A 23,867-nucleotide genomic window follows, 5' to 3' on the forward strand; every position below is an offset into this window, starting at 1 on the left:
TGACTATAAGAAATTCTTTGACTACTTAACTTCCAAAGTGGAGCACATTCTGACTCTATTCTCTTTTGCAGAGATCTCCAGTCTTGGAGACTTCACTGTTCACCATCAGCTTTGCCTTTCCTCTTCCTTCACTGACCATTCTGGTGAACTAGCCTTCAACTTTGCTATCCTCCACAACTTAGAGCAATTGGTGCAACACCCTACTCGTATTCCTGACCGTCTTGGAGATACGCCCAACATTCTTGATCGTTTCCTCATCTCTAATCCTTCTGCTTATGCTGTCACCCTCTCTTCTACGTTGGGCTCCTCCAATCACAATCTCATATCTGTATCTTGTCTTATCACTCTAATCCCTCCTCAGGATCCCCCTTAGCAAAGGTGCCTCTGGTGTTTTGCCTCTGCTAGTTGGGGGGACCTGTGAAGGTGTTTTGCTGATTTTTCTTGGAATGACTACTCCTTCCGTGTCAGAGACCTGTCTTTGTGTGCAGAGTGCATAACAGAGGTGATAGTGTCTAGCTTGGAGGCATACATTCCTCACTCTTTTTCTCGACCTAAACCTTCCAAATCTTGGTTTAACAGCTTGTTCTCATGCTATACATGAGAGGTGGCCCACTAAAGGGACTTAAACCTTCCATCACCAGAATCTCATACACTTCATATTTCTGCCCGGATCCATGCCAAGTCTGTTCTCCAACTAGCCAAAAACTCCTTCATTAACAGAAAGTGTCAAAATCTTTCAAGATCTAACTCCCCTCGTGACTTCTGGCATCTAGCCAAAAAATATCTCCAATAACTTTGCTTCTTCTTTCCCTCCTTTATTTCAACCAAATGCCACCACTGCTATCACATCTATCTCTAAAGCTGAACTCTCTGCTCAAACCTTTGCCAAAAACTCTACTTGGACTATTCAAGGCTTGTTCCTCCCTCTCCTCCACCCTCTGACTACTTTATACTACCTATTAAAATTCCTCACAATGATGTTTTCCATGCCCTCACTGGCCTAAACCCTCGGAAGGCTTATGGACCTGATGGGGTCCTTCCTATTGTTCTCCGAAACTGTGCCTCCATGCTTGCACCTTGCCTAGTTAATCTCTTTCATCTCTGTCTGTCAACATCAACCTTTCCTTCTTAGTGGAAGTTTGCCTACATTCAGCCTGTTCCTAAAAAGGGTGACCATTCTAATCCCTCAAACTACTGTCCTATTGCTTCAATTTCCTGCCTTTCTAAAGTTTTTGAATCTATCCTCAACAGGAAGATTCTTAAACATCTATCTCATCAAAACCTTCTATCTGATCACCAGTATGGGTTTCGTTAAGGTAGTTTGAGGGATTAAAACAGTTACCCTTTTCAGGAAGAAGGAAAGGTAGATGTTAACAGACAAATCTGAAAGAGTTTGACTAGGCAAGGTGCAAGCACAGAGGCACAGTTTCGGAGAACAAAAGGACAGACCCCATCAGGTCTATAAGCCTTCCGAGGGTTAAGGAAAGCAAGGGCATGGAAAACATCATAGCAAAGAATTTTAATAGGTATCATGAAGTAGTCAGAGGGTGGAGGAGAGGAAGGAACAAGCCCAGAATCGTCCAAGGTAGAGTTTTTAGTAAAGGTTTAAGCGAAGAGTTCAGCTTTAGAGATAGATGTGATAGCAGTGGTGCTATCTGGTTGAAATAAAGGATGGAAAAAGGAGAAGCAAAGTTGCTGGAAATATTTTTTGGCTAGATGCCAGAAGTCACTAGGGGAATTAGATCTTGAAAGATTTTGACAATTTCTATTAATGAAGAAGTTTTTGGGTAGTTGGAGAACAGACTTGGCATGGTTCAGGGCAGAAATATAAAGTGCATGAGATTCTGGTGATGGAAGGCTTAAGTACCTTTTGTGGGCCACCTCTCTATCATGTATGGCACGAGAACAAGCTGTGTAAACCAAGGTTTAGAAGGTTTAGGACGAGAAAAAGAGTGAGAAATGTACGCCTCCATGCCAGACACTATCACCTCTGTTATGCGCTCAGCACACAAAGACGGGTCTCTGACACAGAAGCAGTAGTCATTCCAAGGAAAATTGGCAAAATACCTCCTCAGGTCCCCCCAACTAGCAGAGGCAAAACGCCAGAGGCACTTTCGCTTAGGAGGATCCTGAGGAGGGATTGGAGCGATAGGACAAGATAAAGATATGAGATTGTGATCGGTGGAGCTCAACGGAGAAGAAAGGGTGACAGCATAAGCAGAAGGGTTAGAGGTCAGGAAAAGGTCAAAAATGTTGGGCGTATCTCCAAGGCGGTCGGGAATACGAGTAGAGTGTTGCACCAATTGCTCTAGGTCACTGTTCTTCTACCACTGTGTGGTAGACGGTCACTGTTCTTCTCCTAAATCTATTAACAGTGGTGTTCCTCAGGGTTCTGTCCTGTCACCCACTCTCTTCTTATTATTCATCAATGACCTTCTAAACCAAACTTTTTGTCATATCCACTCCTACGCTGATGATACCACCCTGCACTTTTCTACGTCTTTTCATAGACATCCAGCCCTTCAGGAAGTAAACATTTCACACAGGGAAGCCACTGAGCACCTGACTTCTGATCTTTCTAAAATTTCTGATTGGAGCAGAGCAAACTTGTTATTGTTCAATACCTCAAAAACTCAATTCCTTCATCTATCAACTCAACACAGCCTTCCAGACAACTATCCCCTCTTCTTCAATGACACTCAACTGTCCCCCTCTTGTATATTGAACATACTCAGTCTGTCCTTTACTTATAATCTGAACTGGAAACTTCACATCTCATCTCTAGCTAAAATAGTTTCTATGAAGTTGGGTGTTCTGAGACATCTCCGCCAGTTTTTTCTCACCCCCCCAGCTGCTAACTCTGCACAAGGGCCTTATCCATCCATGTATAGTGTATGGTTTACATGTCTGGGGCGTTCCACTCATACCGCTCTTCTGGACAGGGTGGAATCAAAAGCTTTTCGTCTCATCAACCCCTTTCTTCTAACTGACTGTCTTCAGCCTCTCTCTCATTGCCACAATGTTGCATCTCTAGCTGTCTTCTACTGCTATTTTCATGCTAACTGCTCTTCTGATCTTGCTAACTGCATACCTCCCCTCCCCCCATGGCCTTGCTGCAAAAGACTTTCTTCTCTCTCTCTCTTCCCTATTCTGCCCACTTCTCTAATGCAAGAGTTAACCAGTATTCTCAATTATTCATCTCTTTCTCTGGTAAACTCTGGAACTCCCTGCCTGCTTCTGTATTTCCACCCTGCTATGACATGAATTCCTTCAAGAGGAATGTTTCAATACACTTATCCTTCAGTTTTTGACTACCACTTTGGACCCTTTTCTGGGACTGGCATCTCACTGGGCTTTTTTATTTATTTATTTTTTTTATTGGGTTTTGTTGCCCTTGGCCAGTGTCCCTCCTTCATCAAAAAAAAATCCTATTAATGAAATTGATCAATGAATGTGGAAAAAAGTTGCAGGGACACAAGTTCTTCCCGAGGTTGGTTTTGATAATTTCCTGTTGGAGTGATTAATATCTGCTTTCCCGCCTGGTCAGATGAGACATTAATTATAATCCTGAAAAAAAAGTAAGTGTAGTGTTCAACCTCAATGAATAATTCACACATTAACCCTGTAATATATGAATTAAACCCTTCTGAAATATTTAGGAAGGTTATATCTCTGAGATGATGCAATATTTACCAAAATTAGCTATTAAGTATACATGCCCATGGGCTATTCAAACACACTGGGAGCTGAGAAGGGGGAGAGCTTTACATAGCTGTCTTCCTGGGGAAAAAAAAAAAAATTTTATTCATTACTTGATTCCTCACTAACAATGCCTTAATTCTATCAACAGATATACATACATATATTAAAAGGAAGTAGGTTGTGTACATCCTAGAATCATCATACTTGGAAACCTCTCATCAGCCTCTTCCATCCTTCCTCCTGAAATTTCCACAGAGCTGAACAGGTCTCAGCATAAACGACATTGAAGTCCCTAAATGACCTGTTGTTGTCATCCCTTTACCTAGTGGATCCATCACTCAATTTTACCCGCCTAAGTGACTCTACCCACATAAGGGGAGGTTGTATGGGGTTGACCTGAAAAAAAAGTTTTTCCCCCCATATTTTCCTGCATTTTTTTATGCAACATATTTATTTATTTATCTTATTTTATTTTATTTATTTATTTATTTATTTACTTATTTATTTATTTTTTTTTTTTTTTGCCTTATGCCATGAGGCATCCTGTCATGAAATTTCATGGTTTCACATGCCACAATACATGTATGATATTTTTTCCTCCCTTTTTTCCACATTTTTTCTGAGGTACTCTTTCTTCTTTATTTTCCTATTGTAGCTGCACCAGCTGGGCATTAATTGGCTCTCAGGTGATCTGTTTTACTGATCACACCCATCATCGTAGGGTCAAGGAAAGGCAGTTCTCTCTCTCTCTCTCTCGTTTATTGATGAGGTAGGCATGACCGTAAGAACTGCGAACAAGTTCTCGGTCTCAATTTTTTACAAAATAACATTATACACTGATATTAAACACTTTCAACATGTTACAATATTCATTAACAAAACATGCAATCAACTTGGCACTATGACAATCAGTTTTTACTACAAAATTAAGGTATTTACCTCGGTCACCATCCTGCCCATCTTTGTCTGAGAGTGACTTGGCCGTGAGTGACGCCTGCAGGCGACCAGCGGGTTAACTGCACTCTACTAACAAGTGAGCATCGGCTTCAGTGCTTAATATAGCATTGAATACTGATACTTACACACATTACACGTTTTCATGCGAATAGAAAACTATTGAACATTTCACTTATGATTACTGAGGAATAATGACATGAGGTACATACGCTTTACATACAGTAACATGGCTCCCCTAAATTGTGTAACAATTTACCTTAAATTAACATTAGTATGTACCTTAAAACTAGGATTAGCACATAATATGTTTTATTACACTGGCTCCTTGGTGGGGATGCTCCAGTCTATTATTATGCATTACCTTCTAACAGCAATACTAGACTATGTATTGGCCTCTCTGTAATGCTCCTGTTTGCCTTTGTGCGTCTTTCCTGGTTGTCAAGATTACAGTCTGACACCAGGACCTTAACCTTTCTAACTAGGCCATCATGATCAGGAAATACTTTATCCATTTAGGTTTGACATAATCTGGCACCTCATTACCCCACTCAACTGCATTCTTACATAATTCTTGTAAAATTTGCTTTCCAATCAGTATGAGAGGTGACACTAGACCTAATGGATCACATACAGAGCTCAATGTTGACAGAATGCCTCTCCTGGTGAGTGGCTTGTCTTTCAGCTTTATTCTAAATTGAAATGTGTCAGATTCTATGCACCACTCAACTCCCAAAGTTCTTTCTATAGGCAGTGTGTCTTCATTCTTACTAAAATCCAAACTTTTAATTCCATCTGCTCTCTCATGAGGAGAAATTGCAACTAATATATTTGTGTTGGTTGACAAGAACTTATGAAGGTTAAAACCTCCCTTGTAACATAATTCTTTGCTCTGCTGAAAGAGAGTGACAGCTTCATCCATTGTAGCTACTGACTTCAAACCATCATCAACATAAAAGTTGTTTCTTACAAACTTGGCTGCATCAGACCCATACCCATAGTCATCTGCAGCTTTCTTAAGTGCAAAGTTGGCTACACTTGGAGATGATGTAGCTCCAAACAGGTGAGCTGTCATCCTGTATTCAGCTATCTCATTATTAAGGTCACCATTTTCCCACCGAAGGAATCTTAACATGTCTCTGTGTTCTGGGTTGACCTTCACTTGATGGTACATTGCTTCTATATCACATACAAGTGCAATGTTTTCTTGCCTAAACCTACACAACACTCCAATAAGTTTGTTGGTAAGGTCTGGGCCTTGTAACAGGTGACTGTTTAATGACTGGTTCCTGTAGTTTGCACTACAGTCAAATACAACTCTCAACTTCTTTGGCTTTCTTGGATGTTAGACTCCATGATGTGGAATGTACCAGACCTTACCATCATTCCTAACTAAATCCTTTGTCAGTACAACCTCTGCATAACCTTTGGTAATCATATCATCCATAAACACTTTGTAATCACCCTTGTGTTGATTATCCTTCTCAAGTTTAGTTCTTAACTTCTTGAGTCTCTGCTCTGCTAATAGTTTGTGTTTGGAAGCTTGACGTTATCATCTTTAAGAGGAAGTGGCAACTCATAATGGCCATCCTTCAGCTGATGTACTCCTTCTTTTATCTTACTCATAAACCTTTTATCTTCATATGATAATGGAGTGTCAGTTGACTTTCTATCACTGAAGTCAAGTTCAAACATATCTCTCACTTGAGAAGGATTAATCATCTCTTTGGTTTTAGTAGGAAACACTAAGAAATTAACCTTCTTTTCTTCATTGATTTCTACTTCTTGTGTCACTGTTCTGTAGACTACCACTGTATCCTCCAATGGACTTGAATGGGGTGAGATTCTACCAATGATCCCCCAACCTAGCTCTGTTCTACAAGCATAGGGATGCTTCTTGCTATCACCTGCTATTTGCTTTTCTGCCATAATGGCTTCTGCACAATCAAGACCAATGAGGAGTCCTATGTCAACATTTGGGCCATATTTCATTAGTTTGTCAGAAATTGCCTTTAAGTGGGGCCAGTCACAAGCAGTCTCAGGCCTTGGTATCTGACTCCATCCAGCTAAAATGTTTTCTGTTGAATATGCTGAAGGGATTGATATTTCCACTTCTTCATTATAACCTCTCACTTTAAGTCCATGAATTTTGGTAGAATCAGTGATTTGTTTTCCACTTATTGTGTGGATATTAAGTGACACTGATGGCCTGCTAACTCCCAATTTATCCTTAGTGCTTTCCTTGATGAATGAAGCATCAGACTGCTCATCTAGCAGGGCATACACTAAAACTTTATTCTCTTCATTACTAACGTGATGTAACCATACAGGAACTATCATGGTGTGCATGTCATGTGTCACTGATTCTGTCACTTTGACTTTATTTGCTACTACTGTGGGTTTATCATCTTTAGGCTGAGTTGCTTGTGCTGGCACCCTTTGGCTCTCAGTTCTTGTCATGTCATCACTGTGAAGAGATGTGGGATGGTATCTCTGACATACTTTACAAACTTTCCTTCTTCTACAATCCTTTCCTTTGTGACCCACTTTTAGACACCCTGTACATAACCATTTTTCTTTAGCAAATTTGTACCTAGTATTACCATCAAGTTTGGCAAATTCCTTGCAATCAGCTAAATCATGATCCTTTGTACAGTAGTGACAGAATCGTCCTTTCCTTTCCTGGTCCTCGGGATACTGTTTGTTGGCTTGTACATTTACTTTACTTTGGAATGACCACATTGGTTTTTCCTCAATTGCTTTAGCCATGAAAGTTCTACTCCCTCTATTCTTTGTCATGATGTTTGATTCCCTTGGTTTCCAATTGGTTGCCTTTGTTTGAGTTTTGATCCAATCATTTACTTCCCTACTTACTGAATTCCAGAAAACAAAGGGATCGCTTGCTCCTTTTGCTTCTTTCTGGACAAATTCACATAACATTTCAAAGGGTGGGTGGTGCTCTTTATCACTACTAGGAGAGTTGTTATTACTGTTACCTTCCCTAAGGTCATCTACGGCATTAATTTCCTTAATATCAGACATATCTAACAACTTAATTGTGTCAATACTGAGACACTGAAAGAGCAATTAAAATTACTACTCTAATACTAGCTGATTGTGGGTAATTTTCACTTAGGCTACTCAATTCAGTGCACATACATACTATTATACTTTCTTTTCTGTGACCATGGGTTCTACAAAATGGTGGCGAGGCACAGTGGGTAGAAGGGAGTGGTTGTCGTCAAGGGTAGAGCTGACCCCAGGACCTCAGAGGTCAACCTATAGGCTTACGCCAGCGTCCCCTTGTCCTGTGACTCACTCTTGCTACGGTTTCACATGGAGCTAACTTCTTGTAGGTTGAGTTCTTACTGTAGCCGCACCGGCTGGGCATCAATTGGCTCTCAGGTGATCTGTTTTACTGATCACACCCATCATCGTAGGGTCGAGGAAAGGCAGTTCTCTTTCTCTCTCATTTTATTGATGAGGTAGGCATGACCGTAAGAACTGCGAACAAGTTCTCAGTCTCAATTTCTTACAAAATAACATTATACACTGATATTAAACACTTTCAACATATTACAATATTCATTAACAATACATGTAATCAACTTGGCACTATGACAATCAGTTTTTACTACAAAATTAAGGTATTTACCTCGGTCACCATCCTGCCCGTCTTTGTCTGAGCACGACTTGGCTGTGAGTGACGCCTGCAGATAACCAGCGGGTTAACCACACTCTTCTAACAAGTGAGCATCAGCTTCAGTGCTTAATATAGCATTGAATACTGATTCTTACACACATTACACATTTCCATGCAAATAGAAAACTATTGAACATTTCACTTATGATTACTGAGGAATAATGACATGAGGTAGATACACTTTACATACAGTAACACCTATGAAAATTTATGGTTCTCTTTCTGTGTACATCAGAGGACGGAAATTTTAGCTATACCTAGTACTTCTCAAATTCATATACCCAAAAAATGAATAAATAAATAGATTAATTAATTAATTTAATTTAATTAGATAAATAAAAAAATAAATAAATATTAAAAATGTATAATTATTTCTCCATAAATCTAACAAATAATTCACTATGTAACAAAATTTCACTTTTGTCCTTGGCCCCAAACCATAATTTTCCAGTTATTTCCATTAAGAAAAGTTATTTTGATCTTAAAACTTAGGTTTTGTAGTTAGAACAATGAATTTAGGCCGGTGTCACACTATGTGGCATCGCCGCTGTGGCAGAACCGTATGCGGCGCCGCACATGGTGATATCACACACAAACCAATGAGAGGTGTCACACTAGTGCGGCACTGCTGTTTCCACCGCATTGTGCCGCAGCATGCTGCAGCAGCGCTGGACCACTGCACCATGCGCCGCATCCGACCGAATGTCGTGGGAAAACCCACACAGTTCTATGCACATGGTCACACCAGATGGCCACGCCATATCTGGGGCTCCCTTGCTACAAGATGTTTGACACTGATTTATTCATTCAGTGTATTCATGCAAGGCCAGCACTTTGGAAAAAGATTAATAAAGAATTAATTAATTAATTGATTAATTAATTAATAAAGAATATTGTGATAGTCAACCTATCTCCACTGGCTGCTGGGGAGCTGGCTGCTGGGGATAGACTGAGCGACTTCGCCGCTTATGTGTGACAGGATGCAGGTATTGCAGCGGTGATGCATACGGTTCAGCCGCAGTGGTGACGCCGCATAGTGTGACACCGGCCTTACATTTTTTTGCCTTGCCATGATAGTGTGGGTTACTATTGGTTTTCATAAGTTAGTGTAAGGCTTATTTACTCATTTTATATCATGTAATATTATTCTCTTCATAATTTAAGTTCTTTATATGCATGTATATGTAACGGAAAAGGTGTATTTGAGGTAAAATGTGTTGAGGTGAGGGGCAATATGTGTCCGCTGCCTCTCATATCTGAGTCAGCAGAATTTCAGAACACATTAGGATCCCAGACGGAAAAGAGGGGTGGCGTTCTTATGGGATAAATCTAGGTGGTGTCGTGGTGACTGAGCAGACATGTGGAGGTGTTGGCGACATGGTGGCATAACCCTGATATCCAGGATCAGGTTGGTGAGTCTTTTGTGGTACCAAGAGCTCTTGTTCGCTGAAATTTGGTTGGTGAGTTGTGTCCGATGTAATGCTGAGGGGGATAGTGTTGGGGTGAGAAGAAGCCATTTTGTGGTTGGGGTTATGGTGGAGGTGTGACATTATTGGTGTCTTTGGGGATGGTGTTATGGTGTTATAGGTGAACTGTGGCGGTGGTGATGATGTATTGTGAGGTTTGAGGAGGTGAAATAAAGGAATTGTTGTTTGAGGATGTGGTGACAACGTCTGGAGAAATTCCTGTAGCTGGGGAAAATACTCCAGTGGCCTGTGAAGTTCAAGGATTTTAGTGCTTTGTGAAGTGACAGGAATGTCATATATATATATATATATATATATATATATATATATATATATATATATATATATATATATATATATATATATATATATATATATATATTGATGTGTATAACCTTTAAGCAACAAGGGAGGTGATATAAGAGCCTGAATATAGGAGGAAACCTATTGTGATTAAGTGTGGGAATTACCCTTGGGTCTTGAGTAGAAATTTGTTCCCTAATTTCCTTTAATGTGTATTACCTCATTTTATTTGTAAGTTAACATTATTATTAATGTATTCTGTTATCATATAGAATAATTGTGTTTTTCTACCCCAACACCGATTTGACATTGAGGTGATTCCTGGTGTGCTGTGCCATGGTAAGGGTTTTGTGAGAGGGTGTAATAGCTGACAATTTCGGATAGGTTGGGTAGGTATTTCAAGACCTTTAAAAATCCAGACATTTAAAATTTTCTGGGATCAGTGTACCATCACTTTCTTGGAAAGATAACAGGGATCATGACACAAGACACTTTTAGAAGTTCCTAGAACATTTTAGAACATTCTATTCAGTGTAAACATTTCCAGATTATTCTAGGATTTTCTAGAATACAATATAAATATGTAGAAGTATTAAGAATTTTCTAGAATCTACAAGAATTTTCTAGAATGATTCAGAATATTCTAAAGAAAGTTCAAAAATATTCTAGAAAGATTCAGAACATCCTGGAACACATTTTCGAGAGACTAAGAATATTCTAGAGTACTGCTTGACAATATAAAAGTAGGGGCTTGCAGACCACTAATCAGTTCTGCTTTGGCTGCCAGAGAAAACACATCACAAGAGTTGAAATGGCATCAAGATGCTGCAATCATTCTCCAGATGCATTCTGTTACATATGTAGTCAATTCATCAAGATGAGAAAGAGCGAAGTTCTCTGTGACAGCATCTGGAAAATGGTGAAATTTATCTATTTTGGGATAAAAAATCATTCTAAAAGCCACAAAAAGCAAAGTTTGACAGGAGTAATGGACGTTTTCTATTGTTTTGCAGTGAAAAGAGATGGAAAATAATACTTGCTTGGACAAAAATCGTGTTACATAGTGATATAATCAATGTATCTGCATCAGATATCTTTTTGGATTAATATTTTATTTTCAACAGTGGAACACTGGTTTTTACTCAGAAATATGGCAAAATATAATAAAATTCTAGTACCAACACACCCCATGCATTAATTAAAGCATGAAATCATGAATCTCTTTAGGTCTGTGTACAAAACCAATCAGTAACTAAAGGAAACTATGTCTGCTTTTTCCACATATCCTGATGTACATGTCCTGTGAATTTCAAATATCTAGCTGCAATAGGTAAAGTACACTAACTCCTTCAACTTTATTGCTTGATTTCTCAAAATGGAGGTTTTAGCACTTTAAAATTTATCTCCCTTGCAATTCCTGTTACACAAATGTCCTATTGCAGCTTATGAAAGTATGAAAAATGAATAACGTCTGCTATCGAAACTACTGTTTGGAGTTGATTTTGATTTTTTTTGTCAAATATTTGAAGTAAAAATATTTGTTACTTTTCATCAAACTTTAAAAAATATTCTTTACTATTGTACAGGAAAATGATAACAGACTTTGATCTCTTATCCTTCCTGATTAAAATGCTTTCTGAATGACAGAAATTGGTCAATAAATAAGGGAGGAGATACATGGGATTCGTGATTCTACAACCCCCCCAAAAGTCACTGCATTGTACCCACCTAAGTTACTCCATTTTACCCACCTAAGTGACTCAGCCATCATCCAACCTACACTCACATGAGAGTCTGAGTGACTTGCCAAACTTAGCAAACCTGGTACACTCTGTAACCAAATTAACATTCCCTGGATCCCTAACCTACCATTCTTAACATGTATAAATATGAATATTCATTCACTCATCTTCATTTGCTCCTTCACTCATCTTCATTCACTCATCCCTTCTGTCTCCATAGCAGGTGACCTTCCTCGGTGAGTTGTAGTCAGAGCTTACATTATGTCTTGATGTCCCTCCAACCCTCACAACCAGTAGATTGTCCAGTGGGGCCTGTCCATACCTCTTGTGAGGAAATGGTTCCCCATTAAGATGTGATGGAGTATTGGGCCCTGTTCACCCTCTTCCCAGGGTGGTTTCCTTTGGGGCCTGTCCATACCTTTTGCGAAGAAATGGTTCCCCATTATTGTGCAACAGAGTATGTGGGACCTCTCCACCCTCTTCCCAGAGTGGTTCCCTTCCAAGTCCTTTCAGGGCTCAAACTAGGTCCAGGAGAGTTAGTGCAAGCAGTCAATGGATCGGTCCATTTGACCAAAAAAATACACTTCACACACCCTACCCTTAGATGTTCACTCCATTTTCTGAAATACAAACTCAAAATATAACAATCCGAAGTACCTTAGGCGCCTTTCAGAAGTAATTTCTCTGTTGTGTACACTAACACTTCTCTATGAGGCATCGAGGAGGACCTCTCACCTGAGGCGGTGGGGGTTCATTTTCAGTTCCATCATAATATGACACTTCAGGAGGGGCTAGCAGCCACTCTTCTGGGGCCAGATCCATGAAACAGATGCTACTTAGCAAACTGCGATCAGCACCCATTAGCAGCCTCTGGCTGCTAGATGATATCAACAAACGTGTAGGAGGTTGTTGTTGCCATGGTAGCAAGGTTGTTAACTAACACTACTTCCCGAGGTGGTGTAAGTTAAACACCACCTCAGCAAAAACTCATATAAATATCTATGTGCACACAATTACTTTTTTTTTTTTTAATTGTTTAAAAGCTTTACCACCAAAAAAGCATGATTTTGTGATGCATGGAAAATGAAAATAAAGCAGGAAAAGGAGGCAAATTTGCTCCACGTGTGCACTCCTCATTCTGCCTTACAGCAAAAATTGTGTCGTACTGTTGTTGATTAAGTATTGTTTTTGCCGCTTCTCCTGCATATAATGGAAATTATCTTTGCATACTTCCACATTCATGCCTCGAGGCGAGAAAGGCGCTTTTAGGATCAGCTTGACCCCTTGGCACTGAGTGATAATGAGCTCATGCTAAAATATCGCTTCTCTTGGCAGGAGCTAATTTTCTTGTTTGAGGAGATGCAGCCTCAGCTGGAGAGAAGGACAAGGTGTAACCAGGCATTACCAACTCACACCCAGGTTTTGTTGGCCCAGAGATTGTTTGCCAGTGGGTACTTCTGAAACATCATTGGAGACACTGCAGGTAAGATGATATTGGTGTTGCATGCTTCAGTACAGGGGGTGGCTGTTTTGGTAACTGTCAGGGAGCCCCTTTCCCTGTCCTTATTACTGGTCTATTCTCTTACATTCTTTGCTTATACTTTTAGATACACATAAAACATAACTTTAAGGTGAGGAAGAAGTGCCCCTGCCCTTCAGAGAATCCAGGGGGGGGAGTAAAGGCCTCCAGAGGTTACCAAAGATTAGGTTATGTTCATCACTGTACACTTTTATATGAAACATTACCTAACCTAACATAACCACAGAGGCTAGACCTACCTCTAAGGACACTAATATAAGTTAGCATTACCTCTGGAACACCCCTGAAGGATGGGGGCACTTCTCTTCCCACCTTATACTATATGTTTTAGGTTTATCAAGAGGTATATGTGAAAGAATGGAAGAGAATAGACGTAATAAGGCCAGAAGAGGTCTCCAAACATTTAGTACTACTTTTTTTTTTTAGACTTAAATTTCACAATATTCAATAAATAACTTTTATAGGTGAATAAACTGATGTTCATTGTGGTGAATAATATTTAAGTATGGCTGACTTTCAAGGATAAAAGGCAACTTACTGCATGCCACAGTTTATAAAGTTGTAATCCAGTGTCCAGTTTTCCATTGTAGGAACATGTCAAGATTAGTTCCTAGTGTCAAAATATGTGAGTGCGTGTTTTATAAGGAGGAATGAGGGAGAGGCAGCCCCCGGCATAGTTGATGATAGGTTAGGAGTGGTTGGTAACCAAATGTGAGTCCAGGAGTTGCTAATCTTACAAAACCTAACCTTACCAAACCTGCTGTCAAGTACCCTTGGGGCTGTCCCTTCTTCACCCATCCTATTGTTATTCATCTGTACACACATTTGGAGACTTGTTAGGTTTATTTCTGACATGTTTCTAACACTGTCCTGAGGATAATTTAATTTACTATACTGCTGGCAAAAAAAATTGACAGTAGATGTAATATGTGCATGGATATGGTTGCAGTGATTGAAAGAGCAGTGCATTACATGTAGAAAGATTATTAAATTCCTGTGGCTGATTTTTTTTTTTCCTACAGGAGGAAGATGTATCTTATTTAAAATAAATAAATAAATAAAATGAAAATTAATGGCTTATAATCTCCTTTCAGGACCTACCCCAGCAAGAGTCAGCAGGGTCTTCCAGCGTGTGTGTACCGTGTTGAGTGACAAGTTGGTGCAGGAAATTAAGATGCCTCCAACACACCTTAATCAAATAAGAACTGCACAGTAGTTCTTCAGGATCAAAAATTTTTTGAGGGTTATTGGGGTCATTGATGGTAAGATTAGCAATGTATTTTGTCTTAAATTTAGTGCTAATGTTATAATCTATCACTTTGTTGATTTTTCCTTTGAGTGAAAGATATCTCACAGCCTCAAGTTCCTGTTAAGCATTAATAAGGTTTTCATATTTTATGTATACTGTGTGCATATCCAGTGCAGGAGTGGCGTATATATATATATATATATATATATATATATATATATATATATATATATATATATATATATATATATATATATATATATATATATATATATATATATATATTTATATATTATATATATATATATATATATATACACAACCTTCCAGACAACTATCCCCTCTTCTTCAGTGACACTCAACTGTTCCCCTCTTCTACACTAAACATCCTCGGTCTGTCCTTTACTTATAATCTGAACTGGAAACTTCACATCTCATCTCTAGCTAAAACAGCTTCCATGAAGTTAGGCATTCTGAGATGTCTCCGCTAGTTTTCTCACCCCCCCAGCTCCTAACTCTGTACAAGGGCCTTATCCGTCCATGTATGGAGTATGCTTCACATGTCTGGGGGGGTTCCACTCATACTGCTCTTCTAGACAGGGTGGAATCAAAAGCTTTTCATCTCATCAACTCCTCTCCTCTAACTGACAGTCTTCAGCCTCTTTCTCATCGCCACATTGTTGCATCTCTAGCTGTCTTCTACCACTATTTTTCATGCTAACTGCTCTTCTGATCTTGCTAACTGCATGCCTCCCCTCCTCCCGCGGATTTGCTGCACAAGACTTAATTTCTTCTTTTTCTCACCCTAATTCTGTCCACCTCTCTCATGCAAGAGTTAACCAGTATTCTCAGTCATTCATCCCTTTCTCTGGTAAACTCTGGAACTCCCTGCCTGCTTCTGTATTTCCACATTCCTATGATTTAAATTCTTTCAAAAGGGAGGTTTCAAGACTTATTCATCAATTTTTGACTACTGCTTTGACCCTTTTATGGGACTGGCATTTCAGTGGGCATTTTTTTTTTATTGGATTTTTGTTGCCCTTGGCCAGTGTCCCTCCTACATAAAAAAAAAGTATATATATATATATATATATATATATATATATATATATATATATATATATATATATATATATATATATATATATATATATATATATATATATGATGGACATATGTAGCTACTGTGTAACATGATCATCTAATACTTTCTTTTGTGTGCACAGGCACCCACATTGCCATCAAGGCCCCAAGTGTGGACGAGGCTCTCTACTTTAACTGGAAAAGGTATCACTCCCTGAACATCCAACTTGTGAATGGAGTGATCCTCAGCTACTGCTTCAGATTCCCAGATATATAGTATTATTGCATTACATGTTTACCCAGCCATGTACTTTATTGATTTTCATGTGACAGCACATGGTTATTGATAGTGCATAAGAAAACAGTGTGATAAGCCTTGACATTAGTTGTAAGTGAACAGTTGACATGTGCAAGTTATGATATATTGCTATAAAATGGTGAATGAGTCTATGCCAAACTTATTTAGTATATACTCTACTGTATTTACCTAGTTGTGTTTTACAGGAAAAGAGCTATGCTAGTGTTGTCTTGTCTCCATATCTATAAGCATCCAGCTTAACTTTAAATTCATGAATATGTTTTGCTTGTACCACTGTTTCATCTAAGTTGTTCCATATTTTTTTGCTTCTATTTGGGAAACCATATTTCTTGACATCTCTTCTACTTGCTGTTTTCTTCAATTTCACTCCATGTCCTCTTGTAGCTCTTGAGTCCCACACAAATAAGTCTTCTTTGTCAACTTGATCCTTACCCTTTAAAGATCTGTATATAGCAATCAGGTCTCCCCTTTCTCTTCTCTCTTGTAATGATGGAAACTTCAATCTCCTTAATCTTTCTACATAGGTTAAATCTCTCAAACTTGGTATCAATTTGGTTGCAGCTCTTTGGATCCTTTCTATTTTCCTTATTTCCTCTTTATTATGGGGTGACCAAACAATTGTGGCATATTCCAGTTTTGGTCGAATCACATATTCCATCAACTTTTTCATAATTTCTTCATCCATATAAGTAAATGCCCCTTTCATCTTTCTTAGTAACTCACAAGTTTCCCCAACTATTTTGTTTACACGTTTTAATGGTGATAAATTATCACTTATTGCAATTCCCAAGTCTTTTTCTTCTTTGGTTTTCTTAATTTCCACTTCTCCCATGGTGTAGGAACTTGTCAATCTTCTTTTGCTTTTTCCTAATTCCATCACCTTCACTTTTTTGCATTGAATTCCATTTCCCATTTCTTATTCCATTTATATATCTTATTTAGATCTTTCTGTAATATTTCACAATCCATATTGTTTTCCACTCTTTTCAATAATTTTGTGTCATCTGCAAACAGACTTATATAGCTGTCAACTTCATCCACCATATCATTAACATACACCAGAAACATTACGGGGGCTAAGACTGTCCCCTGTGGTACTCCACTTGTAACTCTACACCATTCTGATTTTTCTTCCTTTATTACTGTTCTCATTTCTCTATCCCTCAAGAAGTCTGTTATCCAATTCAGTGTGTTTCCTTGCAAACCCCTTATATTTTGAATTTTCCCTAGCAGTCTCTGGTGTGGTACCTTATCAAATGCTTTTTTTTAGGTCTAAATAAACACGGTCTGCCTAACCCTCTCTTTCTTGAATTATATCAATTGCTCTACTATAAAAGCTCACTAAATTCATGACACAAAATCTTCCACTTCTGAAACCAAATTGTCTATCAGTCATTGTATGTGTTTCTTCTAAATATTCTATCCATTTGTTTTTAACTATTCTTTCCGCTATTTTTGCCACCACACTTGTTGGGGACACTGGTCTGTAATTCAATGGATCTTCTTTATTACCTCCTTTAAAAATGGGCATAATATTGGCTCTCTTCCAGTCTAGAGGAATTTTTCCTTCCTTAAAAGAACATACTATGGTATTGTGTATACCTTCTGCCAGTTGTTCACAGCATTCCTTAAGTATCCAGTTGGACACTCCATCTGGTCCTTGAGCCTTATTTACATCCAAATCTTTCATAATCTTTGTGTATGTGTGACTATTCATGTATTCCCTTCTAGGTGCTACACATGATGCTTTTGTGTGGAGCAAATGTAATCTGAAGCAATGGTTTAAGAGAGGGGAATTTGGTGATTTCCAGCTTGTTGGTGAGTATCTACAAAGTGCATAACAGTGTATAAATATTTGTGAGCCATGTATTATATATAATGATACCATTCACTGCCAAACCACCCAGTGACTACAAACTAACACTTACCTCCTCATGTATGCATTCCTGTTGGTTGTAATATTGTTTTTCTGCACATTCTTATGTTAACTAATGATAATGATATTCATATTTCTATCAAAAGAAAACTTTGGCACATTATCATTTCATGGGTGAAAAGCAGGCAGTCTGCATGACTAAATCATAAAAATTCTGAATTGGGATCATAATATTACAGGCGATAGTGGATATCCCTTCAAGCCCCATCTCATGGTGTCCTTGAGCAACCCCACCACTGATGCAGAGCACAGATATAACAGGATCCATGCACAAACTAGGGTCATTGTGGAACATACCATTGGGATGCTGAAGAGTCATTTTAGTTAATGAAAATAACACCTCTTCCTCTCCAAAACAGTAACATGTAGAGTAAAACCTGCCATTGAAATCATGAAACAATTATAAACAGTTCATTCTTGTTAGAGAAGTATGATATACTTTGTAGATACTCCTTTATAAGTAATGAATACTCTTGTAGTATGAAATCTCACTTTTCACAGGTGTCTGCACTCTTCTGGAGGTAGCTTGCAGTACAGAGCCAGCAAGTGTGTTAAAATAATTAATGCATGCCTGCTTCTACACAATCGCTGAATCAAGCGGGGTATTCCTGTTCTTGATGACGTATGTACTTATCTCTATTTTTCGGGTAGTTGAGAAGGTATCAATATCATGGACATTAGATTTAACCGAGTACAGTCATGAGTGTTCTTACACTTGTTGTCAGGGTAATAAAAGGAAATTTGTCAGATGTGTACTGACATTTAACAAAAATAAACATCTTTTTTTCTACAAAAGTGTCTTGAAAATCATTAGGGTTTGGGCTAGTTTTGGATAATCAAAATGCTAAATGTCAAACTACATGACTATTCCTCTCATACAATATAAATTTTAAACAAATGGAAGGGTTAGGTTCAAACTCCTAAACCTCTCAGACCCTCACAAAAGTCTGCTTATTGTTACCACCTCTTGAGGATGAAGAGGTGTCCCATGCTGATGCCAACTCTGCTGTGCTGCAGAGGGGTCGACATGTTCCAGGCAGAATCGTGCAGCAAGAACTCATACAAAACTTCTTCCAGCAATGAAGTAAGAAAGTCAGGTATCACTTACCTGTGTCAGTAATCATGTAATGAGTGAAATAATGGTTTTCCATGTATCACTGCATACTAAATGAAAGAGATCAGTGCAGAATTTAATTTCATCAAGTACTTAAGTGGCTTGCTAGTATTAAGTATGAATAGCACAAACAGATACAAAAAAGTGATGTAGATTTATAAAAAAATAAATAAATAATATTATCAATTACCAAAGTCTTTGCAAGAAAAGAAAAATATATCAACATCTATGAGTATAGTTCAGGTTCTGTAAAGTAAAAAAAAATAAAATAAATAAATAGTAAATAAACATATTTATAGAAATGCCCACCAGGTCACTGCAAAACACTCTAATCTTAATTTTGTACATTAGGTAACACAAAGGCATTGTAGGTATCACAGTGAAGAAATGCTTTGGTATTATATTACACTAATATTAACATGCTAGTCTAGGTAAATGATGGAATTGCTACAACTTAAAGCTACAGAAAAGAAATATAACTTAATATAACTTAATTTCTTAGTCTTATAACTTAATATAACTTATTATAACTTAATAAGGATAAACTTATGAAAGGTAAAACATTTCAGTCATACAAACTATTGCTGGCTGGTGTTGGCATTAATAAACTGATCAGCAAGTGTTACCATCTGCTGCAATGAATACAGAATTTTCCTCTGCACTTCAACAGATTGGCAAAGTGCCTGGGACATATCTTGTACAGCCACCCCCTGCTCCTGCTGCACCATCACCAGCTTGTCCATGCTCAGAGGAATCTGCTGCTGATTCTCCTGTGCTTGAGACAGAACCCCCAACTCTGAGTGGCCACCTGCAATACAGTTTAGAAGAAAACATGACTTTACACCACAAAAATAAATGGTATGCGAAATTACATGTCATGCTATCTTGCTATGTCCTTTTACCTTATTTGCTCCTTGGATCTTTCTGCTATACCTAGGGTGGTGGTATGATACACTTATGGAATCAGCATTTTAAATGCCTGAGAGATGTATTCCTCAAAAAAAAAAATAAATAAAAATAAAAATAAAAATAAGTTAAAGTAGTAAGAACAACAGACTTATCAGCAGGAGTTGTGTGCCTTCTGCTTGGCTTGGGTGCAGCAGTTGGGGGGGGGGGTTGTTCAGCAGCTGGCTAGGGTGCAGCAGCTGGGTGGGGTGCAACAACTGGCTGGGGTGCAGCAGCTGGCTGGAGAGCTGGAAGTGGCTGGAGAGCTGCTGCTGGCTGTGGAGCTGAGGATGCCTGTGGGGCTGCACCTGGATTCAGTATGCTAAAGTAACAATGTATAAATTAGGGTCATATAAATTGTCTGCTAATGTACTGCATAAATACGAGGCATTTCATTATGATATTTGACTGTAATAAAGACAGACTTGAAAAGTATGGCACATAGGATAAATGTATAATCAGTGTTCATTGTACTGGAGGACAAAACTGAATACATGTTAACATATTATTCACCTCTGGATGTCATCATCTGTAACATGGAGGATTTCAACAGTGATATCCTCATCCAGTGCAGATGACACAGCATTGCCAAATCCAGAGGCTCCTGCGGACCCAGCAACACCAGGAGAAGAGGATTGGATAGCTCCAACACCACTACTGGTGGAAGGCTGTGGTTCTGGAAAAAAACGAAAAAAGTGCTTTCATTACTGCAGGTAGTGAATAAGCTGGTATTCTTTGAGTGATATTTTTATTGACAAATTTTTCTTTTAATTAGCAGTCAACTTAGTCATGTCTGTGTCTGTCACATGGTCTTGCTGAGTTGGTGTGCAAGTGTGCAGATATCTATGTTTAGGAAGATGAGTACTGGACATGATGCTGCTAGCCCCATGGAAGATGATGCTGTAACATAATTATTGTTACATAACAGTACTGCACTTAAAGTTAAAAAATGGCAGTAATTTACAAAATATAATTTGACCTTTAGTAGTTTCTTTATGCAATGTGGCACCCTCACTTTCAGGGTATGATGGTCCTGCAAATGCTGTGGGAGACAACATCCACAGCTTGACCAACTCCACAGCAGTGTACATTGTCTCATCTGGAAGTCCCCCCACCTGCATGGATATGAATGTCGCAATTATCAGCTACTTACAAGCTTTTATAGTGGGTAAATTTTTACTCTTTCATCTGTTTAGCTTTTCCACATGAAACTATTTGTTTTTTTTTATTTCTGGCCTACACTGAATTAGTATGCTAATCAAACCTAATGTAACCTAACCAAAACCAAACCTAACCAAAACCAAAATAATATAACCTAACCAAAGGCAAACCTAAAATAGCTAAAATAATCTTGCTTCCCTAAAAATATGCACAGATAACCATTTAATAATTGCTGTCATTATTATAATTAATTTGCAGTTGGTATATGTTGGGTTCAAATTACTCTGGAATGACCAACTGTATCTGATGAGAAGGGTAAGAAAAGCCATGTTGAGACTGGTGAAAAAGTAAAAGAATACCCTACTGTGTGTCTGCTGGAACCATAAACCATGATTTCACTCACTTGCAACAGAACATCACATCATTTTTGGTAATATCACAGTAATTCCATCTATATAGCTCTCTATCCCTCTTCTGTGTCAACCACACCATGCTGGGTCTGGAACTATCCTAACAAAAATGTGATAAGCATAACTGATTAACTCACCAGTGCCTGCTGCGTGACGCTGTTCTACAGCAACCTTGCTCTTGACACGGGTCTGGAGGTCCTTAAATTTCCTTTGGACCTCAGGATAGCCAATTGCCATGAGGGGAAGACAGCTGAGTCTAGGCAGGTTGATTGATGTGATGCTCAGTAGGGCTATGCAGTTCTCCTTTGATCAAGGTGTGTTGGAGGCATCTTGATTTCCTGCACTGACTTATCACTCAACACGGTGCACACTCACTTGAAGACCCTGCTGATGCTTGTTTGCATAGGTCCTGAAAGCAGATTATAAGCCATTAGTTTTCATTTTATTTATTTATTTATTTTAGATAAGATGCATCTTTCTCCTGTAGGCAAAAAAAATCAGCCATAGAAATGTAATGTACATGTAATGCACTGTTCTTTCAATCACTGCAACCATATCCATACACACATTACATCTGCTGTCATTTTTTTTTTTGCCAGCAGTATAATAAATGAAGTTATCCTCATGACAGTGTTAGAAACATATCAGAAATAAACCTAACAAGTCTCCAAATATGTCTACACATGAATAATAACACAGTGGGTGAGGAAGGGACAGCCCCAGGGGAACTTGAGAGCAGGTTTCATAAAGTTATGTTTCATAAGATTAGCAACTCTTGGACTCACATTTGGTTACTAACCACTCCTAACCTACCATTAACTATGCTGGGGGCTGCCTCTCCCATATCCCTCCTTATTAGTCATGCACTCACATATTTTGACACTAGGAACTAATCTTGACATGTTCCTAACACTGGATTACAACTTATAAACCATGGCATGCAATAGGTTGACTTTAATGCCTTTTATGCTTGAAAGTCAGCCACACTTGAATATTATTCACCGCATTGAACATGAGTTTATTCACCTACAAAATTTATTTATGGGATATTGTGCAATTTGTCTCAAAAAAAAAGTAGTAGTAATTGTTTAGTTCTCTCCTGGCCTTATTACATATCTATTCTCTTCCATTCTTTCACATACAGTAAAATCCCTCTCATCCGGTATTCAAGTATCCGGCAGCTTCAAGTATCTGGCACATTTTTCCCCGAGCCTTAAAATCAATAAAAAATCAATGTGTACTCTTAATAAAATTGATTAAATTATGATTAATTATGAAGACGGCACAATCCCCGAGTTCCAAAAACAGTTTAATGTTAAGGATGCGATATTCATGGCTTCACTTGCTTGGCTAGACATTAAAAGGCAAACATTGATGCGATGTTGGCACAAATTGTACCCTTTGATGATGTGTGATGATGAGGATGATGAGTTTGAAGGGTTTGTAGGTGGCATGAAAAATTCGGTGGTGAGCGAGCTGAGAGAAATGGGGGGAAATGTGCAACTTAAAAGTGACAGATGAAGCATTACAGGAATGGGTGGACATGGATGAAAATAAGGCCATAACATTCACTCTCACAGACGAGGAACTTATCAACGCTGTAGTAGATCATTTAGAGAAAATTAGTGATGATAGTGATGATGATGATGATGATAATGAGCCTAAAGTAACTTGGGAACAGGCTGTGAAACACATAGCTGGCTTTGTCAGGTTTGCTGAGCAGTGCACATACATGTCAACCTGAGATGTTATGACCCTTCACTGCATTGAGAATGAGTTTTTGCTGCAAAGAAGAAGAAGCTGCAAACAAGGAGATATTAGAAACTATTTTAAAGTAGCTTGCAAGGGAAAAGAAGTGGGGCAAACAAGTACAGGATCTGATGATGTTGATGACCTGGAGGGTGTTGAATGAGAGGTGTGGGGAGCAAAAAAGTGTCACAAACACTCGTACATTTTCATATCTTTATTGTATGCTATACATGTTGGCTAATATTGAATAAAGCAAATAAGTGTATATGTACTTTATTTTTGTAACCCATCAACTTATTTATAAGAGGAAAGTATTAAAGAGAATGTTAGTACAGTAGTATTGTGTGTTGGTGAGTGTGAGGTGGCAGCGCGGGTGGCGACGCGCAGCACGGCGATCAGCTGATCTTTGTTATGGTAAGATGCGTGAGTGTAGGGTGGTGATTGTGGACATAATTTCACTTCTATTCAAGTATCCGGCATGCTTCAAGTAT

At 38.5% G+C, this 23,867-nt stretch overlaps 1 protein-coding gene across 8 annotated transcripts; it reads left to right on the top strand.

The window, feature by feature from the left end:
• Positions 1–10,233: 10,233 nt before the first annotated feature.
• On the top strand, positions 10,234–23,641 carry LOC135116442 (uncharacterized). 8 transcript variants are annotated; one of them, XR_010276339.1, is made up of 10 exons: positions 10,234–13,353; positions 14,505–14,672; positions 15,886–16,130; positions 17,793–17,879; positions 18,177–18,362; positions 18,499–18,619; positions 18,970–19,081; positions 19,782–19,969; positions 20,610–20,769; positions 21,078–23,641. XR_010276339.1 is itself a non-coding variant. In XM_064033901.1 (10 exons), exons 6-10 carry the CDS (start codon positions 18,561–18,563, stop codon positions 21,082–21,084), a joined length of 510 nt encoding a protein of 169 aa, XP_063889971.1. In that variant the 5' UTR covers positions 10,234–13,353; positions 14,505–14,672; positions 15,886–16,130; positions 17,793–17,879; positions 18,177–18,362; positions 18,499–18,560; the 3' UTR covers positions 21,085–23,641. The 8 variants fall into 8 exon arrangements, 6 of the variants coding, with proteins under 6 accessions (XP_063889971.1, XP_063889976.1, XP_063889975.1 ...); XR_010276340.1 differs by having other exon boundaries at positions 20,631–20,769; XM_064033901.1 differs by having other exon boundaries at positions 20,626–20,769.
• The last annotated feature ends 226 nt before the right edge of the window (positions 23,642–23,867 follow it).

Source organism: Scylla paramamosain, chromosome 31, assembly GCF_035594125.1.
Source record: "Scylla paramamosain isolate STU-SP2022 chromosome 31, ASM3559412v1, whole genome shotgun sequence".
NCBI lineage: Eukaryota > Metazoa > Arthropoda > Malacostraca > Decapoda > Portunidae > Scylla > Scylla paramamosain.